Source organism: Anabrus simplex, chromosome 1, assembly GCF_040414725.1.
Source record: "Anabrus simplex isolate iqAnaSimp1 chromosome 1, ASM4041472v1, whole genome shotgun sequence".
Lineage (NCBI taxonomy): Eukaryota > Metazoa > Arthropoda > Insecta > Orthoptera > Tettigoniidae > Anabrus > Anabrus simplex.
In genome coordinates this window covers 1,060,407,327-1,060,432,285 of record NC_090265.1, presented here as the reverse complement: position 1 = coordinate 1,060,432,285, position 24,959 = coordinate 1,060,407,327, and the positions used below count along the sequence as shown (strand labels likewise).

Sequence of the window (24,959 nt, the reverse complement as noted above, 5' to 3'; positions counted from 1 at the left end):
AGCAGTTCTCTGCAAAAAGTAAAGAATTTCACCTTATTTTTTTCACATGGCATAAGCCAAAAGCCTATTCAGTATCATGTCTATTAGTATGAGCCATGAAATCATCAATGGCAACCTATATCTGAGAGTTCTGAATTCCACATTGTGCTGGGTACTGTGTTGACAGCCCAAAAGCGTATACAGTATCATGAATATTGAATTTTCACGACCGCATTGTAATCGAAACAGACTTTCAACGTATTAGGTCGTGTTACGTACATGTAGTACGTGTTGAAGAGATGTTAAGTACAGAACAAAAATGGCCAGTCGGACACGAGTGGGATCTGAACCCACAACCTCCCGATTTTGCGTCGGTTGCTCTACCAATTGAGCTATGGTGGCCTAGGCCATCTTTGTTCTGTTTGAAAGGATCTGAATTACAGGTCTGGCACTGCTGCTAGCACACTGTAGAGAGCGTTTAAGTCGCCCGTTGTGGGGCATGTCAATGAACACTGAATTTTCACGACAGCATTGTAATCGAAACAGACTTTCAACGTATTAGGTTGTGTTATGTACATGTAGTACGTGTTGAAGAGATGTTAAGTACAGAACAAAACATCTCAGAACAGAACATCTCTTCAACACGACCTAATACGTTGAAAGTCTGTTTCGATTACAATGCTGTCGTGAAAATTCAGTGTTCATTGACATGCCCCACAACGGGCGACTTAAACGCTCTCTACAGTGTGCTAGCAGCAGTGCCAGACCTGTAATTCAGATCCTTTCAAACAGAACAAAGATGGCCTAGGCCACCATAGCTCAATTGGTAGAGCAACCGACGCAAATTCGGGAGGTTTTGGGTTCGGATCCCACTGGTGTCCGGCTGACCATTTTTGTTCTGTACTTAACATCTCTTCAACACGTACTACATGTACGTAACACGACCTAATACGTTGAAAGTCTGTTTCGATTACAATGTGGTCGTGAAAATTCAATATTCATTGACATGCCCCACAACGGGCGACTTAAACGCACTCTACAGTGTGCTAGCAGCAGTGCCAGACCTGTAGCTCAGATCCTTTCAAACAGAACAAAGATGGCCTAGGCCACCATAGCTCAATTGGTAGAGCAACCGACGCGAAAGCGGGAGGTTGTGGGTTCGGATACCACTGGTGTCCGGCTGGCCATTTTTGTTCTGTACTTAACATCTCTTCAACACGTACTACATGTACATAACACGACCTAATACGTTGAAAGTCTGTTTCGATTACAATGCGGTCGTGAAAATTCAATATTCATTGACATGCCCCACAACGGGCGATGTAAACACACTCTACAGTGTGCTAGCAGCAGTGCCAGACCTGTAGCTCAGATCCTTTCAAACAGAACAAAGATTGGCCTAGGCCACCATAGCTCAATTGGTAGAGCAACCGACGCGAAATCAGGAGGTTGTGGGTTCGGAACCCACTGGTGTCCGGCTGGCCATTTTTGTTCTGTACTTAACATCTCGTCAACACGTACTACATGTACGTAACACGACCTAATACGTTGAAAGTCTGTTTCGAATACAGTATCATGTCTATAAGTACGGGCCATGAAAGCATGAATGGCAATATATATCTGAGAGTTCGGAATTCCACATTGTGCTGGGTACTGTGTTGACAGATCAGGGGTATTAGCTGTGTGGTTCAGAAACTCCCACCCTTTTCCTGCTAGTGCATCCTGTCATTGGTGCAACCTGTGAACAAGCCTTGTCATGCAACAGAATTGAGCCATGCAGAAGTATTCCACATTGAGTATTCTCATTGGTGTTATGTTGCTTCAGTGGTTGGCTCTTAAAAGTCTGTCATCAAAAGCCTTTTATGAGTAAATGCAGGCAGCATAACCTTACTGTCAGAAGCCAGTGATTTGAATTACTTTAGGATGATCCTATTGCATGATTGCTGTATTTCTGGACAGTATAAAGTGGTGGAACCATGATATGTTGCTTGCCACTATATACAACAGAAGCGCATCACTTCCCTTACCTTGCTAAAGCACTTGATTCAGTAAGTTGATCTTTACTTTGGAAAGTAATCTGAGTATAAAAAAATGAGGAGCAGTTGGGTAAAAAGTTGAATTACTCTTAAATGGATGAATTAATTTTATGGCACACTTTCCCCCCCCCCCCCCTTGCTTCTGCGATAGGCAACCGGCATTTGAAATCGGAACGTAATTCTTTGTGGCGTCACTAAAGTTAACATCTCTCTGTGCCTATAACTAATCAGCTTGCTGCAGCGTTAGCAGAGTAACAGAAGTGAAAACACTCTACACATGTGCGCAGTTTGTATATTATTTTATAATGATTTTAAAGTGAAGTAGTTCAGTAGTGGATTTTAAAATCTAAACAAAATATCTCAACAGTGTTGTGTTTATAAATGTCATTCAGTGTGTGGGAAAAATATCTATGCTGTCTTGTCACTGCTTTCTCAATCATGAAAAATGATCAGCTATATTTAAGTTATGGGAATACAAAGTAAACAGACCAGGTTTTAAGCCTACAGGACCAAAGTGCTATTCCAGCCTGTTCCAGGAAGAAACTGACAAGCAATAATTATCAATATAAAGAAATAAAGTCTGAGAAATGTAGAGAATACCCTTGTTGTTGACCAGTGTTTAAAGAGAATTCTTTACGAATTGTCAAATTGTGGTTAATTATCCTCCCACTCAATACATAATATACATCTAGTTAAGGTGAGCTTTCAATTACACATGTTTCAACCCAAACATAGGGTCATCCTTGGTAAAATACATAATAATCTAAAAACATTGGACACATGATTGTATACAGTGTTTGTTAAAAATGTTTTTCATTAAAAATCATGATGAAATTAAAATACAAGGTGATGGTCATTATAAAAGTTTTTGTGTTGGAGGTCTGCTTGTTGTATCTTCCTTGTTGCCCCTTGATGCAGTTCAAATATATCTTTACACTATTGACTCTTAATTATTGTGTTAAGTCAGAGGCTATTATGTGAGTTGCTAGCGAAGTTGAACCGTCTGAATCATAATGTTATGTGGCCCGCTTGACCTTTCCATGTTTGCTGACTGGGATGTACAGAGGAATTTGCAGGAAAGATGACGAAAAAACTGAGAATACAAAAGGAGGGTGCCACACACTACATCTTAACACACTGCCATATTCATAAACAGACTCTCTTCTCAATAATCCCAGCTCATTCACATTCATTTCTTCTCAGACCCAGATGATGTTGATGATACTTCCCAGCTTCATCACTCGATTGGAAATCCACATTAATTGAGCAGTGCCATTCATGATGTTGGAAGTGCATCATAAAGAGAAAGCTGGATAAATTTCAGGGAAGGAAGAGATAAAAGAAAAGTTTTTGTTCTCTTGCATATATACATTTATTCATAGAATAAACAATTCCCCCATAAGGAAGCTCTTTTCCTCATGTACTGTACTTCACTGGGTTGGTTAGCATGCGATTCAAACCGAATCATAAGATCAATAATATATACATACATACATACATACATACATACATACATACATACATTATCATTATAGACTAAATGCCTTTCAGCATTCAGTCTGCAAGCCTCTGTGAATTTACTAAACGTCACCACAATCCTCTGTTTGCAACTAGTGCTGTGGCCTCATTTAGTTCTATACTTCTTATCTGTAAATTGTTAGAAACTGAGTCTAACCATCGTCACGACCGAGCTCGATAGCTGCAGTCGCTTAAGTGCGGCCAGTATCCAGTATTTGGGAGATAGTAGGTTCGAACCCCACTGTCGGAAGCCCTGAAAATGGTTTTCCGTGGTTTCCCATTTTCACACCAGGCAAATGCTGGGGGTACCTTTATTAAGCGCACGGCCGCTTTCTTCCCACTCCTAGCCCTTTCCTGTTCCATCGTCGCCATAAGACCTATCTGTGTCGGTGCGACGTAAAGCAACTAGCAAAAAAATAATAATAACCATCGTCGTCTTGGTCTACCTCTACTTCTCTTACCCTCCATAACAGAGTCCATTATTCTCCTAGGTAACCTATCCTCCCCCATTCGCCTCACATGACCCCTCCACTGAAGACGGTTTATGCATACAGCTTCATCCTTCGAGTTCATTCCTAAATTAGCCTTTGTCTCGTCATTCTGAGTACCCTCCTGCCATTGTTCCCACCTGCTTGTACCAGCAATCATTCTCGCTACTTTCATGTCTGTTACTTGTAACTTATGAATAAGATATCATGAGTCCACCCAACTTTCACTCCTGTAAAGTAAAATTGGTCTAAAAACAGACTGATGTAAAGATAGCTTCGTCTGGGAGCTGACTTCCTTCTTACAGAATACTGTTGGTCGCAACTCTGAGCTCACTGCAATAGCTTTACTACACCTTGACTCAATCTCACCTTACTATATTACCATCCTGGGAGAACACACAACCTAAATACTTGAAATTATCGACCTGTTCCAGCTTTGTATCACCAATCTGATATTTAATTCTATTGAATTTCTTACCTACTGACATCAATTTAGTCTTTGAAAGGCTAATTTTCATACCATACTCATTGCACCTATTTTCAAGTTCCAAGATATTAGACTGCAGGCTTTTGGCACAATCTGCCATTAAGACCAAGTCGTCAAGCATAGGCCAGACTACTTACTATATTTCCACCTAACTGAATCCCTTCCTGCCACTTTATACCCTTCAGCAGATGATCCATGTTAACTACGAACAACAAAGGTGAAAGATCTTTCCAGGTTATTACCAATATCTCTCCACAACTTCTTTTTGGATTCAACAACTATTTGTTTTGCTCTGTTTCTTTCATCTACATACAAATCCCTGTCTGCCTCGGCCCTTGTTTGGAGCCATTTCTGATAAGCCTTCTTTTTACGTTTACAAGATGTCTAACCCCTGTAAGTACCCTGAACCAAGAACTCATTCTACCATCAATTCTCACTGAAGCCCAATTGTCAGCATAAATGCCTTTGATTGATTTTAATAATCTACCTTTAATTCGATAGTCTTCTAGTATGGCGAACATCTTTTCTCTCGGTACCCTGTCATATGGTTTTTCTAGATCTACGAAACATAAACATAACTGCCTATTCCTCTCGTAGCATTTTTCACTTACTTGGCGCATACTGATAATCTGATCCTGACAGCATCTCTGTGGTCTGAAACCACACTGATTTTCATCCAACTTCCTCTCAACCACTGATCGCACCCTCTCTTCTGAGAAGCCAGTGAATACTTTGCCTGGTGAGATACCTCGATAGTTGTTGCAATCCTTCCTGTTCCCTTGCTTATAGATAGGTGCAATTAATGCTTTTGTCCAATCAGAAGGTATCTTACCAACACTCCATGCTAATCTTACTAGTGTATGAAGCCATTTCGTCCCTGCCTTCCCACTGTACTTCACCTTTTTAGGTCTAATTTCATATATTCCTGCTGCTTTATGACAATGAAGTTTATTTACCATCCTTTCCAGTTCCTCAAGTGTAATTTCACCAACATCATTTTCCTCCTCCCCATGAGCTTGGCTGTTCGCGACACCACCAGGAAGATTCCCTTTTACGTTGAGAAGATGTTCAAAATATTCTCTCCACCTCTCCAGTGATTCCCTGGGATCAGTTATGAGTTCATCTGAACTACTCAAAACACTGTTAATTTCCTTTTTCCCTCCCTTCCTAAGATTCTTTATTACTGTCCAGAAAGGTTTCCCTGCTGCTTGACCTAGCCTTTCCAGGTTATTACCAATATCTTCCCACGACTCCTTTTTGGATTCAACAACTATTTGTTTCGCTCTGTTTCTTTCATCTACGTACAAATCCCTGTCTGCCTCGGCCCTTGTTTGGAGCCATTTCTGATAAGCCTTCTTTTTACGTTTACAAGCTGCTTTCACTTGCTTCCACCAAGATGTTCGCCTTTTCCCATCTTTATACTACACACAGTTGTTCCTAGGCATTCCCTTGCTGTTTCTACTACAGCATCCGTGTATGCCACCTTTTCTCTTTCTATATCCTGAACCTGCTTACTGTCTACTGTTCGAAACTTCTCACTAATCATATCCATATACTTCTAATTTCCTCGTCCTGGAGATTTTCTACCCTTATTCGTTTGCAGACAGATTTCACTTTCTTTACCCTAGGCCTAGAGATACTTAGTTCACTACAGATAGTGGTCTGTATCACTGAAGAATCCCCAGAAAACTTGTACATTCCTAACAGATTTCCTGAATTCAAAGTCAGTTAAGATAGTCTATTATGGATCTGGTACCCCTAGCCTCCCATGTGTAGCGGTGAATAGCCTTATGCTTGAAGAATGTATTTGTAACTGCTAAACCCATACTAGCACAAAAGTCCAGCAAATGCTTCCCATTCCGTTTAGCTTCTATATCTTCCCCACATTTACCAATCACCCTTTCATATCCTTCAGTTCTATTTCCAACTCTCGCATTGAAATGTCCCATTAGCACTATTCTATCCTTGCTGTTAACCCTGACCACGATGTCACTCAATGCTTCATAAAACTTGTCAACTTCATCCTCCTCTGCACCCTCACATGGTGAATACATTGAGACAGTTCTCGTCCTAATTCCTCCAACTGCCAAATCTATTCACATCATTCGCTCATTTACGTGCCTAACAGAAACGATGTTGCGTGGAATGGTATTCCTGATAAATAGCCCTACCCCATACTCTGCCCTTCCCTTTCTAAAACCCGTCAAGTAAACTGTATAATCTCCTGTCTCTTCCTCGTTACCTCCCCTTACCCGAATATCACTTACTCCTAGTACATCCCAATTTTTTTTATTTTTGAAGTGATATCCAGTATTTTTTTGAGATGGAAATTGGATAACCTGATTTTTCTTGCAAAAACGTGGTTCTAATCTAGTACAAGGTTCTAGATTGTGGATATGTTGCAATTTCTCCAAAAATTGGGCTATAAAATTAATAAAAAATTGTAAATATCTTGTTCTTCAGTAATACATCAGCTTATAATCAAAACTGTGTTACTGACTTATGTCTGGAGCAGGGATATCAGACTCAAATAAGCGTGCAGACCATGTACTGTAACTTGATCTAGGGACCACAGTCGGCCAAGCAAGAAAATACTAATGTAGGATATAGACCTATATATGTTATTGAAATTGATATATGGGGCATGTTTTTTGAGTAAGTATTGTTTTGATACAGAAAAAAGTAATGCAGTTTTCTAAAAAATTCTTTTTTACATGTTGGCCTGTACCTTAAACTACTTCTCAACGTAAGTTCCAAGCACATTAAGGCTCTTGGTATGAAACCAGCTTCTGAATTCCATCCTTGTAGAAATCTGCCGCCTGATGGGCCAGTCACTGCAACACGGTCAGTTTTATATCATCGTCGTGGCACTGACCTCCTAAATGCTTTTTCAAGTGCAGGAACAAGTGGTAGTCACTAGGCACTAGGTCAAGGTAATAAGGAGGATGATCAAGTTGTTCCCAACCAAATGAAGCGATGGGGTCTCGGGTGTGAATAGCCATGTGTGGTTGTGCATTGTCATGAAGCAAAAGAATCCCCCTCGTCAACATGCCATGTCGTTCGTTTTGGATAAGGTCTGACAATAAGTCTCGGTATTTATTGTGTCACTCCAGGGCAAAAAAAATCACAAGCAACACACACTACCTTTCCTGAAACACAGTGTACATGAGTTTGCAAGCTTAAATTGTTTGCTTGCGCTTTACTTTCTTAGGTGATGTTAAGTGTCTCCATTTCACGGTTTGTTGTTTTGATTCTTGCAAAACATAAGCCTCCCATGTTATGTCACTGATGACGCTTTGGCTTAGGAACACATCACCTTCCTTACTGCATTGCTCAAGGAAAGTCAAAGCACTGCCTGCACGCTTGTTTTTGTGCACCTCTGTCAGCATCCTCGCTATCTAACATGAACACAATTTCCAATAATCTAAGCATCCTTACAATTTCATAAGGAACACTCCTTAAAATTTCAGGCAGCTCATAACTTAATGACAAAATCGTAAGGTATCTGTTTTCTCGAACCTTTGCATCAGCCTTTTGCACCAAGTCTTTAGTAATGACAGACTGTCAGCCACAAGGCTTCTCGTCTTGGACATTAGTACGGCCTTCTTTAAATGCTCTAACCCATTTTCTTACCATTCCTTCGCTCCATACACTTCACTAATCTGCCGATTAACTTCAACAACTTTCCACGTCTTTTACATTTAGAAAACGAATCCCAGAACGTACTTTACACTCAGCGAGACCGTTGTCAGAGGCATTTTCAATACACAAAAACAAACGTAAATACAGGCGAGTGCTTCCATAATGGCATTTGTGCCTAGCCTACAGATGTATGTGCCAATGCTCTGAACAACGACTGAAGAGCTGCAGTGCCCATGTTTAAAAAACAGTAATTATTTAAAAAACCTGCTTCGTAATACTACTGGAGTGTTACACTGTATAACTGAATAAATTGTTAGAAGAGGCATACACTATGCGAACATACTATTTTAAAAGTTTATATTTATATCTAGGGTAAAAGAATTATCTTGTAGTGGAAGTCTTGTATTGCTTTTTGCCTACCATATCTTCAGAATCTGGTGAAATGTTTTGCCTTCATAGAACTCTCATAATTCATTTTGAAGGTTCACCTGGAAGCTACAGTAATAATAAATATTTTGAACCCTTTGTCACACCGTACAGTTGGTTTTGATTGTCTTTTGTTTTGTTTTGTTTTATTTTTTTCATTCAGACAGCTACCAACATGCCAAAGACAAAGGTATATTCAGCAGACCTAAAGAAATGCCGTGATAAACACCCTACAGCAGGGCAAATTGCTGGCATAGGTGGCAAAAGATTTGGGTCTGTCCATACAAATAGTAAACATTTGGTGGAAAAAGAAACAATCAACAGGGACCACAAACAGCAAACAGAGAATGGGTACCCAGTAAAATCATGCCCCGAGTCAAAAATCTTATATTAAAATTTTTACAATTAATTTATTGAGAACCACCTATTCAGTACTTTGAAGTCTTTACGACTATAATACAATCTACCTTAATATAATGATTGTATCATAGTATCATAAAGACTTAAAAGTATTGAATAGGTGGTTCCCAATAAATTAATTGTAAAAATTTACTATATTGAATTTCAGTACGGTCAAAATGAAAATAGTCACTTGTACTCAAAAACCTCATTCGAAAATTGTTACAAGTTGATCTATGGAGGACTGCTGTGGGCATAAACAAAGGGCTTCATCAATACCATAATGTCAACATATCCAATAGTAATGTATAATTGACCCTCAGACAATCCAGTTCGCAGTGACAGTGGCCCAGCATAAAGCCATTCATATCGCCGAAGAATAGGAAGACACACCAGGCAAATTCTAGGGCTGTATCTTAACCCTCTTGGAGCCAGACAGTAGTGCGAGCACCCGGCCTTTAAATTGCCAAAGCCGATCAGGTCGGCCTTTAAAAATCCAGTCGGAAGTTGCCAGAGCCGATTACATCAGCCGGCTTAAAATTCTGTGATATACATAATTTTGAGGCAACCTATAGTGACGTGCATACTTTTGTGACAACCTATAGTAAAGGGGCTACAAGTTATTGTGTGCCTGACCTTGCTTTGGCAATTCTAAGAGTCTGAATTTTTAATCATACTCAAAATTAGGATTACGCCCTCATCATATGCTTTCACCCAACGAACAAGATTTTATCTACTATGAAACTACATTGGACCTTTCTAACAACAAATGTTTTATCATAACACATCTAGCTGCTAACGAACCAAACAGAATACAATAAAAATACAAAAATACCTATTATTGTTTAAAAGTATAATATCAACCGATGCAAATCTATGATTAATAGCACAAAAATCACAAGAGGGAAGTAACGCAAGATGTCTACGCTTAAACTCATAAAGTTTTAGACTCATTTATATGATTGGTCACGAGCACTAGCATCAACTGATGTAACTTATAAGACTCCACCAAGAAACAAGAAGGAGATATACGCAAGACAAAACATATATCTTAATCAGTGCTTCATACATGTTTTAGCATATTTTAAAGTGTTCTGTGTGTTTGTATAATTGATTAGTTCTTAAGTTAAGTTTTTATAATTGCAACTCAAACTCCAACACTTGCGTACTGTAATTTAAATGATAAAATCACAACAACTTATATGTCCCATTAGACATATCCGGATATGCTAATCAAAGGTGGCATCTCCCTTCAGACAATGTAATGTAATTAATGCAAGGTATCGACACTAGTCAGCTGATGATGGCCAATAGGCTGAAACCGGTACTGTAAGAATTATAAGTATTATAATAATAATAAAAAAAAGTATTGATTAGGTGGAATCCTTGCTTTTCCATATATATTCACTAACAGATGGCACCAACGAACAGTACACAGCATATGAATTTGACACATACGTCAGTTTGTTCGTCTGACATTAACTTACCAACACACACAAGTTGAGTCCGCCAAACACTAGCATCTGTGATGTGTCATTCAGCGATCGTGTTGACGTTTGTGCCTGAAAAAGAACATTTGTGGCACACATTGCTCTTCATTTAATCAAAAGAATAAGGATGTAGAAAGTCATCGTTTGCTAGTAGAAACATATGGTGAACATGCTCCATCGATTAGAACATATGATACATGGTTTCGACAATTTAAACTTGGTGATATCATTGTGAAAGACCAGAGCGGTATTGTGTATTATGAGCTCTTGAAGCGCTGTGAAACCGTTAATACACAACGCTATCGCCAAGAAATGATTTATTTAAATCACATATCGATCGAAAGACGACCGGAATGTACCAGAAGACATGGCAAAGTGATTTTGTTACAGGACAATGCACCGTCTCTCACAGCGAAACCAGTGAAAGACACCTTGAAATCGCTTGGATGGGACATCCTTCCACATCCGCCGTATTGCCCCGACCTGGCGCCATCTGACTATCACCTCTTTGCATTAATGGGACATGCACTCGCAGAGCAGGACCTCAGCAATGTCGAGGAAGTTGGAAAATAGCTCGACGTATGGTTTGCCGCAAAAGACAAGCAGTTTTTCTGGCATGATATTCATAACTTACCTGAAAGATGGGCAAAGTGTGTAGAAGCAGAGACCAATATTTTGAATAACAAACAATGAATTTTCCTTGAAAATTACGTGATTTCTTCACCATAAAAACTGGCAAAAACTTATGCATACACCTGGTATCTAGGATATGTTAGCCGGGCGCTCTATAAAAATGGCAGGGCAATGTGCCCATGAAAAAGGTCTCAGGGAGAACACTGTGTTTAACACCTCTAGTCTGGAGGATATTTGCTAATTTTATTAATTAAGATTCCTGTCTTGTACAAGTTACGGGGTTCTGTGTAGAAAATTTAGTATACTGTAAGTTTACTTTGTTACAGGGAGGAATCGAGATGACGACTTGCTTGATTTAGTTGATGGTTCCTTGACTGGATACTTCACCCTTGTGTCCTGTAATAGCGTTCGTATTGGATCGTATAAGGTGATTCCTGAAGAGAAGGTCATACTGTCTACTGTAGGCATTTGGATATGTATTCCAACAATACGAGATCGTAAGTAACATTTCAGTCAGTCTTTATCTTTATGCCCAACAGTAGAGATTCCTGAAATTTGAGAGGTGTGATAATGCAAATTGTTGATCTTTGACTTTTCTTTAAATTTAAGCTCATAATTAACTATTTGATCCCAAAAGTATGTTGTTTGAATTGCGAGAATGCTAAATCATACTAAATCACAATTTTAATGCAAATTCTCTATTTGACTTTTTTTTAAAATATTTTTTTCATTAATCCAACACATATTGGTAGACACGGTAGTTTGTGAACGCAGTCTGCTTCACAGCACCAGCGTATTTTGATGCTATGCAGCCTGGCAGTGTTCATAATATAGCAGTTATGTCTCTAGATAAGGCCTCATTAAAATACTTTTCCACCGAGCAAGTTGGCCGTGTGGTTAGGGGCGCACAGCTGTGAGCTTGCATTTTGTTTTGAACCCCTCTGTCAGCAGCCCTGAAGATGCTTTTCTGTGGTTTCCCATTTTCACACCAGGCAGCTGGAGCTGTACCTTAATCAAGGCCACTTCTCTTACCCTTTTCCTATCCCATTGTCACCATAAGACCTATCTATGTCGGTGCGCCGTCAGGCCAATTGTAAGCGAAAAAAAAGCACACTTTCAGCTATAACTTTTATAATAGTTTGTTATTTGAATGGTATTTAGCACAGTTTTATTCCCTGTAACAACAGAAATAAGTCTTTCTCAATGAATAATGTCAGAATTCTACTATGGTCGATGACAATGTTGATGGCCCCTAGCCGCGCCGAGGGAGAGCGATGATACAAAACACAACGTTGCCATATACAGGCAGTCATTCCTGCCTCTTGTAACAGACAACATCAAATATCACATGCACTTGGAGAAGTTTTTAGCCATAGTGACTTTGCATATAGTTAGGATAAAAGCAAACAAATTTTTAATATGTGGAAACAAAAGTCACACTCGTACTCAACCTAAGTGACCCTAAGGATTTCAACTGAGGAGATATCTGAGGGTGAGAGGGGGACCGTGGTCTAGAAAACCAAGGATAATGACCGAGTGGTTTCGTCTCACTGACCATGCCTCACCTTATAATCTCCAGGTCTTCGAACTGAGCAGCGGTCGCTTGGTAGACCAAAGCAAATAAGGGCTTTAATGCCATAAATTTTTTAATGACGTGTGTTCTATTGTACTGTAAAATTCTTTCTCAAATAGGTACTAGAACCGAAAATGAGAAAAGGATTTTGTGGAAAACAAACACTATATCAACTTTTTTTTTTAATAATTCAGAATAATTTTTTATACTATGTTGTCCGCACGTAGAAAGTTTCTTGTCAGTATTTGCCATACATCAATACATATACGCGAATTTTATCGGTGAGTAAAATTGTCGTGTTTTTACTAGTGGAATATGTTTGAATTTTTTTTTTCTCGTTCAGATTAATTATTCTATATAATTGTATTTAGAAATACATTATAGATAACATAAAGAAATAAATGAACTGGATTAAAGCCACTATATATATATATTTATTAATAATAAAGCCAAGCTTTCAGCCAAATTGCATTGGCCTTCATCAGGGCATGTGAAGTTTTGCCTCTGACAGTGAGCAAAGAAATTATTTGAAGGAACATGGAAGTCATGCCCGTACTATCCACGGCCTACCCCACTAACTGGACTCAAGGATCGTGGCGCTGTGCTGTGGTAGTTGGGAGGGAAGTTACTGATGCACCGCCCTCTGTCGACAGTTTGAGTGCGTCCCGCTGTGCCATGGTGATGTTATACATGTATTCCTGCAATACAGGTCTCCATGTATTTGATAACTTGAAGCCGTCTTCCCTGTTGATGTTATTTGGGCGCAGCTCTATCTCTATGGCTTCCCTCACAAGACGAGCATAGAAGTCTTTTACAGGTGCGATGACCTTCGCCTGGTCAAAGAGGATTTCATGGTCTGTACTGTAGAAATGTTCTGCTATGGCAGACTGGTTTATAGCGTTCTCCGTGGAGGATGAAAGAGCGACATTCTTTACCGATCTGATGTGCTCTTTCACTCTGGTGCTAACAAGCCTTTTTGTCATGCCAACATATGAACAACCACAACCACATGGAATTTCATATACGCCCGGTGTTTCAAGACGTGGCTTCTCTTTGACTGGTCAAAACAGGGATTTGAGCTTCCGGCCTGCGGTGAAAACTGGAATTATATTGTACTTCTTAAGAATGCGCCCTATTCTGTCAGTTATACCTGCCACGTAAGGAAGGAATACTTTTTTCTTTTTGCTGTAGTCCTGGTTGGTGTTATTCAAGTTAGGCTCCTTGATCTTCACAGCTCGTGTTATGTCTCCAGATGTATAGCCGTTTTTCTTCATGGATGTTGTCAGTTCTCTCATTGCACTCGAGCGGTTATCATCGTCTGCAACATTATTCACCCTAGTATATAACGTTCGAAGGAGAGCTGCTTTGTGGGAGGGGTGGTGATGTGAAGACTTATGAAGGTATCTTTCAGAATGTGTAGGTTTCTTGTACATTGCATGGCCTAGTGTACTGTCGTTCTTCTTGTATACTAACACATCAAGAAAAGGTAATTTGCCTTCATTTTCTACTTCCATTGTGAACTTGATCTTACTGTTAATGGAATTTAGGTGCTCTAAAAATTCATTTAAAGTTTCCCTTCCATGTGGCCAGACCGAAAATGTGTCATCCACGTAACGATAGAAGCACTTAGGTTTCAATGGCACTGTTGTTAATGCAGTAGACTCAAAGTGTTCCATAAAAATATTAGCAGCACCACCACAGCACAGCGCCACGATCTTTGAGTCCAGTTAGTGGGGTAGGCCGTGGATAGTACGGGCATGACTTCCATGTTCCTTCAGATAATTTCTTTGCTCACTGTCGGAGGCAAAGCTTCACATGCCCTGATGAAGGCCAATGCAATTTGGCTGAAAGCTTGGCTTTATTATTAATAAATATATATATATAGTGGCTTTAATGCAGTTCATTTATTTCTTTATGTTAATATAATGAGCCACGAAAACTTACGTTCATTAATTACATTATACATCGTTACATATATTCTTTTGTATCGTGAATTTTTTTCAAAGTAGATATTGAGAGAAAAAATGCAAAAATGTTTTTCTCTTCCTAAAAATAAACGTTATCGACAACTATAAATCATTATACCAGTATAGTTGGTGAGTTATTGGACATTATAAATTTACCAGCTAACTCATTCCTGGTTGCCAGTGTTTCGCCCTAGTGTGCTAAATTGGGTTCATGAGTTGGTAAATAGCACAGCTACCAAGACACATAGCTGGTGCATACCGTGGAGGCCACTGTGTAGGCTACTCTGAGCCACCGGTAGTGCCAATGCACTAGGAGAGAGTTTGTCTCATTTTCAAAAATTAATGCTTGTCTAGCTATCAGATGATAAAGATGTTGATTCCCATAGGGAACCTGGAATATTTGTTCCGAATGAGTAAATTTATTATACCAATATAGTTGGTGCATTATTGGACATTATAAATTTACCAGCTAACTCATTCCTGGCTCATTGGGAGCAAATATTTCAGGTTCCCTAAGGGAATCAACTTCTTTATCATCTGATGGCCAGGCAGGCATTTTTGAAAATGAGACAAAGGTTCTCATAGTGCATTGGTACTGCCAGTGGTTCCAAGTAGCCTATGCAGTGGCCTCCACGGTGCGCACTAGCCATGTGTCTTGTTAGGTGTGCTATTTACCACTGATGAGCGCAACTTAGCACACTAGGGCGGAATGCTGGAAACCAGGAATGAGTTAGCTGGTAAATTTATAATGTCCAATAAAGCACCAACTATAGTGGTATAATAAATTTACTCATTCAGAACAAATTTTTTCAGGTTCCCTATGGGAATCAACATCTTTATCACTTTATCAACTATAAATCAACAATAAAATGTTTTTGATTCTTTATATCTCTCTAAATCAGTTGTTTATTCTATGTAGTCGATATGTAGAAAATTTCTTGCCGGTATTTGCCATACACCGGTAGATATACGCAAATTTTAAAATACATGCATTTCCACTAAAAACAGCCTGGTGGAGCTCTGGCCTCTTCCAGCTGATGGTGAGCGGCCAACCAGTTCGGCTCCTGGCGCCAAGAGGGTTAAATGATTCTCTGTTCGTACTCCTGAGACTTCAGAATCTGTACTGTAAATGTGAAAAATCATTCAATTGAAGTGCTTTAAATAGAGATTTTTTGGTACTTCTTTTTTTTTTTTTTATATTTCACTCCTTTTCTAGTTGTTCGCTTTCTATTAAATCTTGTATATATGTTGCAGCTGAGCAGAAAATTACACTAACTATTGATATTTTTGAAATTGAAAAAGTGCTTGCCTTCTATTCAAAACCTGCCACACTCTTCGTGTATGTCATCCCTTCTGCTGTTAAGAGAATACAAAAGCTATTAGATATGAACCCTGAAGAGGGACCCTTCTTCGATCCACGAAGTTCAGGTAAGTAACTTGAAAAATACTCCATCAAAATACTTTATTGAACCATCAGAATTCATAGTGTAAGGAATTAAAATTACTAAACTATTAAAGTAGCTTAATGAATGTTTAGTGATGGCAATGCTATTTAAAAAACTTGAAAATCCCTTTTTTTAGTTCAACTAGATTTAGTGCCCTTTGTAGTATTTGTGTCTTTTCAACTTGCCTGCACCTATTTAAATGACTGATTGGTGCCAGCAAACTTTATTAGAAAACCACTGAATGCATTATAATGTGCATTTGTGAATTATAAAAGAATGGTTGTAAGCGATGCAATAGGCCTATAAATCTGACTCTCAGTACATCTACTGTATTGTGACTTCCTTTATGACAAATAGCGTTGTTATTATCATCATTCTAAAAAATCGCATTCTCAAACGTTTAACCAAAAAATGCTGGTCACAAATAATTTCAATCAAATTATTCAGTGTTGGGATATGAGTGGGGGCAAATTTGCTTTCCCATTCACTGCTTTGTGTGGACTTCATCTTATTTAGAATCAATCCCTTTAACAAAATGTCATGAAGTGCATTTTCACTTTCCAAATTGTCAGTAGCTCTAAGGTTAGATTTTATTTGATGTACCAATTTACGATATTCGCAACAGGATCCCTAGTTCAGTTATGGAGATTAAGGAAATGCTTTACATGTTGTGAAATAATCATGTATTATTGTGAAGCAACGGTGAAGTTTTAATCACATATGGCTAGGTTATCTAACAAATCCCTAGGTATGCTTGGAAGACAAGACAGTAAATAATGTAATCTTTGTCCATTGTCAATGTGATTATTGTTAATAACTGCACACAAGCTTTCACAGGTATTCCTAAAACTCAAGTATTTTGTCAAATATCCATTGAAGATAGGCAATTCAAAAGGCAGGAGTTTCAAGCTAGAGCTGGATCATGTAGAGTTTTCAGAAACAGTGGATACATTGCTAGGACTCCTGGATCTTTGAAAGGCACTAAACAATTCTTGTATTCCATCAACTATTGCCTGATATGTTTTCGAAGTCATGCTCTCCAAAGTGAGCTTCACTAGATTTTGAGTCTTAATTCACACTGTAAATATTCCTTAACATTACTGAGTTCCTTCTAAATTTCTGGCAGCCTATTTTACCTGGAAATCAATTAGCACAAAAGAATTTCCATTCTACATTCTTGGCAAATCACCATTTATACCTGTTTCTGCTATATACAGCTGATGACTCACCACAGTGACTGCAAAGTTTCTTGTGAATTTGGTTACTCTCCTCATTTGAGTTGAACTCTTCCTCAGACGCAGAATCATGTTTAGAATTAAAATCTGCATCGTCATAATTGTAACCTCTTTGCTCACTATTATCAGCATCCTTGTCGAGGACAATTTTAAATTAATTTTCAATAATTTCCGAAAAATTTGGGTCCAGAACTGAAAGACGAGCTTCTTTGACAGACACCATCACATAACCTACTCACAGACTCCTTCAGTCACTCACAAAAGTTATTACAATGAACGAACACGCATGACATAAACTGCATAGTGGGGTCGAATGTGGCACCACTAAAGATTGTCAAACTGTTACAAAAGAACTAAACTGAGCAGAATCTTGCTATGCTGGCAACAGTTAAACAACACAAAGGCAGAAAGGTACAGCGACTACCAATAATAGTATTCGAAACTAGTACCTTTTATAAGAGCAAGTTAGTTCAGCGGTATCATAAATGACCCCACAGTGTAGTTAAAATGTTAAGTCACATTCCTTCCAAAATACGCAAAACACACTTAGTGGCACAACAAAATATTACTTCCTTGCTTTATTGCCCATGAGAAACCAAAACCAATCTCAATTATTTCTCTATCTAGTAAGTGCTAGCAATGCAGTAGAGTTAGGAAATTAGGCAGGATGTCCACCATACTCGAACTGAGAACAATAAGACAAAATGGATGTAGATCTACTCCGTGGACCCAAGGTGAGTATGGATTCCTCCGTTTATCGGAGGTATTTCCAGAACTTCGTTTACCAATATCCGCCCGAGAGACATATCTTCACGGATGGTTCTAAAATCGGAGATAATGTTGGTTGCTCCTTCATCACCGATGATATGAGCACGAAGATCTCGCTTCCTAGAGTATGTAGCGTGTATACTGCAAAGCTTTACGCCATTTTAGAAGCTCTGCAGTTTGCACTAAGTGACAAAAGATACCACTTTCTTATGTGTACCGATTCGTTAACCTGTTTCTCGCAAAACCCACTGGTACAGCAGATTCATGACCTTCTAGCCAGGTTAAGTATTGCTGGCACCAGAATCACTTTCATGTGGCTTCCAATCCACGTTGGGATTGCGGGAAACGAACTTGCAGATGAAGCTGCAAAGAAGCAGTACTTTTACCTCCAAGACCTGTCACTGTACCTGCTAAAGATATTTGTTCTAAGCTACGTCGAACCTTCTTGGCATCCTGGGAATCGGAGTGGCTAGCTGTCCGAACTCCCAACAAGCTGAGATCAATTAAGAAGGCAACTACCGTGTAGCAGTACTCTTTCCGACCTTCACGGAGAGAGAGGCCATAGTATTGTGTAGGCTAAGGATAGTCATTTACGATCTAAGCACTCTTATCTCCTAAAGAGGGAAGACCCCCCAGTGTGTTCTTGTGGTGCCGACTTCACCATGGCCCACATCCTCACAGTGTGCACTGATCTCTCTGGCCTAAGATGGAGCCTCGGCCTGCAGGAAACACACGAACGCATACTAGCCGATGACGCGACTACTGCTGATCTCATCATCCGCTTTATGTGCGACAGTGGACTAATCAAGTGTATATAAATTACAAGTGATCTGTTACTTGGGGAACGCAGGTTCCCTTTTGATTCGTAATTTTTTTCGGCCTAATCCAATTATTTTTTTATTTTTTTATTTTGTACTGCATTTCCAAATTCCCTTGTTGAATAAATAATTTTGTTTTTATTTTAAATTTCTTTTCCACTAATTTGTTCAGAGAGGATGATTACCTCGTACCTCCTCTTAAAACAAAAATCACCACCACCTGTAATATACAGTAGTCGTGCTGTATTATCACTGGAACCAAGAAGCATTCAACATGTCAAACATGAAGGAATCAGCTACAAACATTGGCTTAAACAGCTCACAAGAGTTGATGCATTAGAACGTGGGAAACATTTCCACAGGTTGCTGACCTGAAATCTCAAAACAGATATGTAACAATGAAGACTTCATTGAAATCTCAATGTGACATCTTCTGTTTTCTGTAGTAATTTGTTTTAGGCACCAATCTGTGTCAATGATTAAATACAATAGCTGTTCAGTCATTCTCGATGCACTTCATGCCAAGACCGTTGCAAGCTTGAAATGGTGGTTGAAGGCAGCAATACATGAGAATGTTTTAAAATGTCTTAGCACAGTGTTCAAAGCTGCACGATTCTCAAACTTCACAGTTTGGAGTAATTGTCATCCGGCCCAGTAAGACCAAATGTTGTGTTGCGACCACTGAAACCATGCATATGGATGTACATACAAACATTGTTTCTTTAGGCACAAATACCCATATTACGAGGAGGACTACCCTACCCTATATGGACAGGCACAAACCCTGATTCACTGACATTGCTGCACTTTATTTTTCCGTACACTGATCATATCAAATAACAAACAACATTAATAATACAAATCATGTCTGCTGCTTCTGTTAGCCATCTTGTCTCTCCCCCATGATGCAGCAGGAGCACATTACCAACTGCAAGCCTTTGTATAATAACAAATTTACCATGTGAGGCATTAAAGCAATGCTACCAATGCCTCTTACTTGTAACAGTTGTTGTTGTTATTATTATTGTTCTTGTTATCATCATCATCATCATCATCATCATTATTATTATTATTATTATTATTATTGCACCAAGGATTGGCAGCGATATGGAAGTAAGGAAGGTGCGGGCTTTAAGACCGAAGGCTGAATACAAGTGACGAGCAAGGGAAGCGATAACACAGCCAGCGAAAACCGAGTCGTTGCAATGCTGAACATTTATTACAGTAGTAAGTGCGAACAAGAATAAAGTTTGTATTCATTGGGGGACCTGCCCTCCGACTATTCAAACACTACAATTCTCGATTCTTAGCAATTACAGGGGCCTTAGGCCACATACCGATTCAACTATCATGAGGGCTACACTCATTTTACCAAGAAATGGAGGCTCAGCCTCGGGAACAATGTCCTTTAGTGACAATGTACTGAATTACTTAAAAACCCAGTTAACACATTAGCCTTTTCAGAAATAAGCCCTCTTACTATTTACTGAGGCCCTTAGCCTCTACTGACAAGAGAACAAATATGTTACATTCTGAATATTAAACAACTCCCTTCCTAAGCCTGAAGTTGGTTGACAAGCATTTCTCCTACCTCCACGCTTACGGCCAGGCGACTAAGCAGCTTGCTCGCTCCAAGCGAACTGAACCAAGTTCTCTCAGAACTACCCAGCACCGTGCCATCCCTCTACAGGGGAGAGGAGGGGCAAGGTGGAGAGACAACACGACAAGTGCGCAGGGCGGAGGAAGGCTTGCCAACATAATATGGAAGGTGCCACCAGGGCGGAAATAATTTTCGCTTTTCCCTGGGACCATAAGAGGGACGGGACGTGTGTATTTTATTAAGATACAAGGAGAAAACATACTAACTACAAATATACAATATATGCAGATCGATCTGTATAAATTGAAGATTTAAGAGAATACGGCGAAAGAGAGTTCCTCTTGGTACTATTATTATTATTATTATTATTATTATTATTATTATTATTATTATTATTATTATTATTATTATTTGAACTGACCGCTTAGTCCTGCAGCATCTTTCTTTCTCCTTGCCCCACAGTTGGGAGCCAATTTTTAATGAGCGGACGTGTTCTTGATTGGGGTGTCTTTCTCATCAATCTAGCCTAATGTATGGGCGATAATTCTTCTTGCACCGGTCTAGTTATCGGGTGAGCAAATAATTCATTTCTGGTGAATGGGTCTCTATTCGTTCCACTATATTAGCTACACGCCGGCGTTCAAGAAAATCTCCAGCTAGCTGCGCTGTACCACTCAGGGATTAAAATTATACCAAAATAAATTATATTTAATGTGAATTCGACTGAAAACCGCACCTCTTATTCTCTAGTTTACCTGCATGCCCATCGGATCATTAAATCAAATCATAATCAACTTTCAAGGTCAATCATTATCGTCCCCAAGAAATTGACTTAAAATTAATCTTCTATAAATAACAATAATAAGTTAAATTCTTAACTACTAACTTTATTCATAATCATATATTTACTTGGGATAATATAATAATATTCCGAATTATTTCTTTCTATACATTGGAATCTCATTCAGAAGGATTTAAAAAAATTATTTTGTTTGTCTTGAAGTTTAATTATTAACATGTTAAAAAGTAAATATTGAATATGTTTTTATGCTCTTCACTTCTAGCTTCATCAGTAACATACGCAGAATAAGTAATGTTCCATACCCGTAGCTTGCAATGGCTACACATGACAATATATCAATAAATAAACAAAAATAATGTATATTAATCGTAGTTGGATATATTCAAATATTCTCTGGGAAATATGTAAGAATTCTCTAACCTAGCCTCATCACTTTTGTCAATAAGCTAAATATCAAAGTCGTATCATTCCTAAAATTCTATCATATGGTCGCGACAAATCAAGGAATACCATAGATGACATTTCTTAACTTGTTAATGGCAGTAATATAAGGTTATGAAGACATTATCACCAATATTCTGTTGTTTCGACTCATATCAGTTAAAATACTAAGCAACATGAGAAATTTTCCTTGAAAATACCATCATTATACTATAATATAGGTTATTTGGGAATATTCCTTTGATGATCATACACAGTTATTGCCCTGTAAATTCATTCATTAAACACCATCAATATATATATATATATATCTGTTATGTCAACCCATATAATACATCACTATCATGGCAAATATAACCTTGAATTAGAATTGTGTTGCATAAATTAACATCATTTAACCTCAAGTAAAAGCCTTTCCTCATACCACGTCCTTTTTACCATAATTCCACCGCAAATATACAAACAAATGTACATCATTCACAATATTCACATCTCTTCCGTCGTATTCGATTTCTCCATAAATAAAATAAATTCTTTCTAAGCAACAAAACAATTCATAAAACTTCGTATCTTAACAAAAATAACGTTTTATGGGTGACTAATTACCATTCACATAAATGATGCACTCCTCTTATCAAAGAATGAACATATCAAGTCTATTTAATGAACGTAAGTTTTCGTGGCTCATGGTATTAACATAAAGAAATAAATGAACTGGATTAAAGCCCTGATGAAGGCCAATGCAATTTGGCTGAAAGCTTGACTTTATTATTAATAAATATATATATAGTGGCTTTAATCCAGTTCATTTATTTCTTTATGTTAATACAACGAGCCACGAAAACTTGCGTTCATTAATTAGTAACCTCCATGGAGAGGATATGTACTTGAAGGTTAGAAAGTTCGGTGAATTGAGAAAGAAAATATCTAAGTCAATCACCAGACTAGCCTTCTTGAAGAGATGCTGTGACAGTGACATGATGCCCTCATGGATCAAGATTAAACATCATATGAAAACAACTGGAGCCAAGAAGATTCTGGCGGAAGCCAGCAGACGTTTGCTGCGAAATCAAATTCAACAAACTAGGAGCGATTTGGATAAGTACAATAAAATTACACTCAGTTTATTCATGGAGATTAGCATTAACTTTCAAACTGAACATTGGGCCTTGATAGACAGGATAACGTATGAGCAGGCCGAACGTGTAAAAGAGTATAGTAGAGACAATCAAGAAAGGAAATTTCAGAAAATGGTCCAATGCAAACCACCGGAATTAGATTATAACAAGGTCATAGTAAATCTGTCTGATAAAGTACTGAACCAGAACTCAATATCAGTGCTAAAGAAAGGTTTTAACTTCACTGTGGCGCCGAGAAGAATCCCAGTAGAGAAGATTGTCTGTGGGATAGAGTGTGCCATCAGAGATTTACCGTTAAATAAGGCGGAAGAAATTCTTCAAGATGTATCTTACGTGCTTAGAAAAGCAAAGCCACCACGTCAAAACCTGACCAAAGGTGAACTTAAAGAAGCTAATGTGTTTTGCTAAGACAAGAGTATAATTGTAATTCCAGCTGACAAAGGTAATGTTTCAGTCATCATGAATACAACTGATTACGAAACAAAAATGAACAACCTACTGGAAGAAGAAACGTATAAGAAAGTTAGGAATCCCACCAAGAAAATTAATACACAAGTCACTCGACTAGTGAAGAGCTCAACACTTCCAGAACACGTGCAAAAGTCATTACTAAATTCAGACCCGGTACCTCCAGTCATTTATGGCCTTCCAAAAGTACACAAGGATGGCGTGCCACTAAGACCAATCGTGAGTGCCATTGGCTCTGCGACCCATGAGTTAGCCCGCTAAATTTCATCACTGCTACAGCCAGAAACAGGGAAGACAGAACATCACATTAAAGATTCGAAACATTTCTTGCAGAAGTTACGTGAACTACGGGTGGATGAAGGTGACATCCTGGTAAGCTTTGATGTTACGTCACTTTTCACTAATATACCTGTAGAAGAAACACTGGCTTACATCGGAGAATACATGTCTGAGGACTTGACCAATCTGGCAGCAGTTTGTTTAAAATCCACTTACTTCTACTACAAAGGGGATTATTACGAACAGACAGAAGGAGCAGCAATGGGTTCACCTTTGTCACCAGTGGCTGCTAATATTTTTATGGAACACTTTGAGTCTACTGCATTAACAACAGCGCCATTGAAACCTAAGTGCTTCTATCGTTACGTGGATGACACATTTTTGGTCTGGCCACATGGAAGGGAAACTTTAAATGAATTTTTAGAGCACCTAAATTCCATTAACAGTAAGATCAAGTTCACAATGGAAGTAGAAAATGAAGGGAAATTACCTTTTCTTGATGTGTTAGTATACAAGAAGAACGATGGTACACTAGGCCATGCAATGTATAAGAAACCTACACATTCTGAAAGATACCTTCATAAGTCTTCACATCACCACCCCTCCCAAAAAGCAGCTCTCCTTCGAACGTTATATACTAGGGTGAATAATGTTGCAGACGATGATAACCGCTCGAGTGCAATGAGAGAACTGACAACATCCATGAAGAAAAACGGCTATACATCTGGAGACATAACACGAGCTGTGAAGATCAAGGAGCCTAACTTGAATAACACCAACCAGGACTACAGCAAAAAGAAAAAAGTATTCCTTCCTTACGTGGCAGGTATAACTGACAGAATAGGGCGCATTCTTAAGAAGTACAATATAATTCCAGTTTTCACCGCAGGCCGGAAGCTCAAATCCCTGTTTTGACCAGTCAAAGAGAAGCCACGTCTTGAAACACCGGGCGTATATGAAATTCCATGTGGTTGTGGTTGTTCATATGTTGGCATGACGAAAAGGCTTGTTAGCACCTGAGTGAAAGAGCACATCAGATCGGTAAAGAATGTCGCTCTTTCATCCTCCACGGAGAACGCTATAAACCAGTCTGCCATAGCAGAACATTTCTACAGTACAGACCATGAAATCCTCTTTGACCAGGCGAAGGTCATCGCGCCTGTAAAAGACTTCTATGCTCGTCTTGTGAGGGAAGCCATAGAGATAGAGCTGCGCCCAAATAACATCAACAGGGAAGACGGCTTCAAGTTATCAAATACATGGAGACCTGTACTGCAGAAATACATGCATAACACCACCATGGCACAGCGGGACGCACTCAAACTG

At 38.8% G+C, this 24,959-nt stretch overlaps 1 protein-coding gene across 2 annotated transcripts in view; it reads left to right on the top strand.

Moving 5' to 3' along the window:
- Positions 1 to 24,959, top strand: part of LOC136857968 (uncharacterized) — a 121,532-nt gene that overhangs the window by 92,461 nt on the left and 4,112 nt on the right. For both annotated transcript variants that reach the window (XM_067137109.2, XM_067137110.2), the window contains exons 5-6: positions 11,425 to 11,595; positions 15,893 to 16,066. In XM_067137109.2, the coding sequence (XP_066993210.2) occupies positions 11,425 to 11,595; positions 15,893 to 16,066 (345 nt within the window). The remainder of the gene's footprint in view (positions 1 to 11,424; positions 11,596 to 15,892; positions 16,067 to 24,959) is intronic.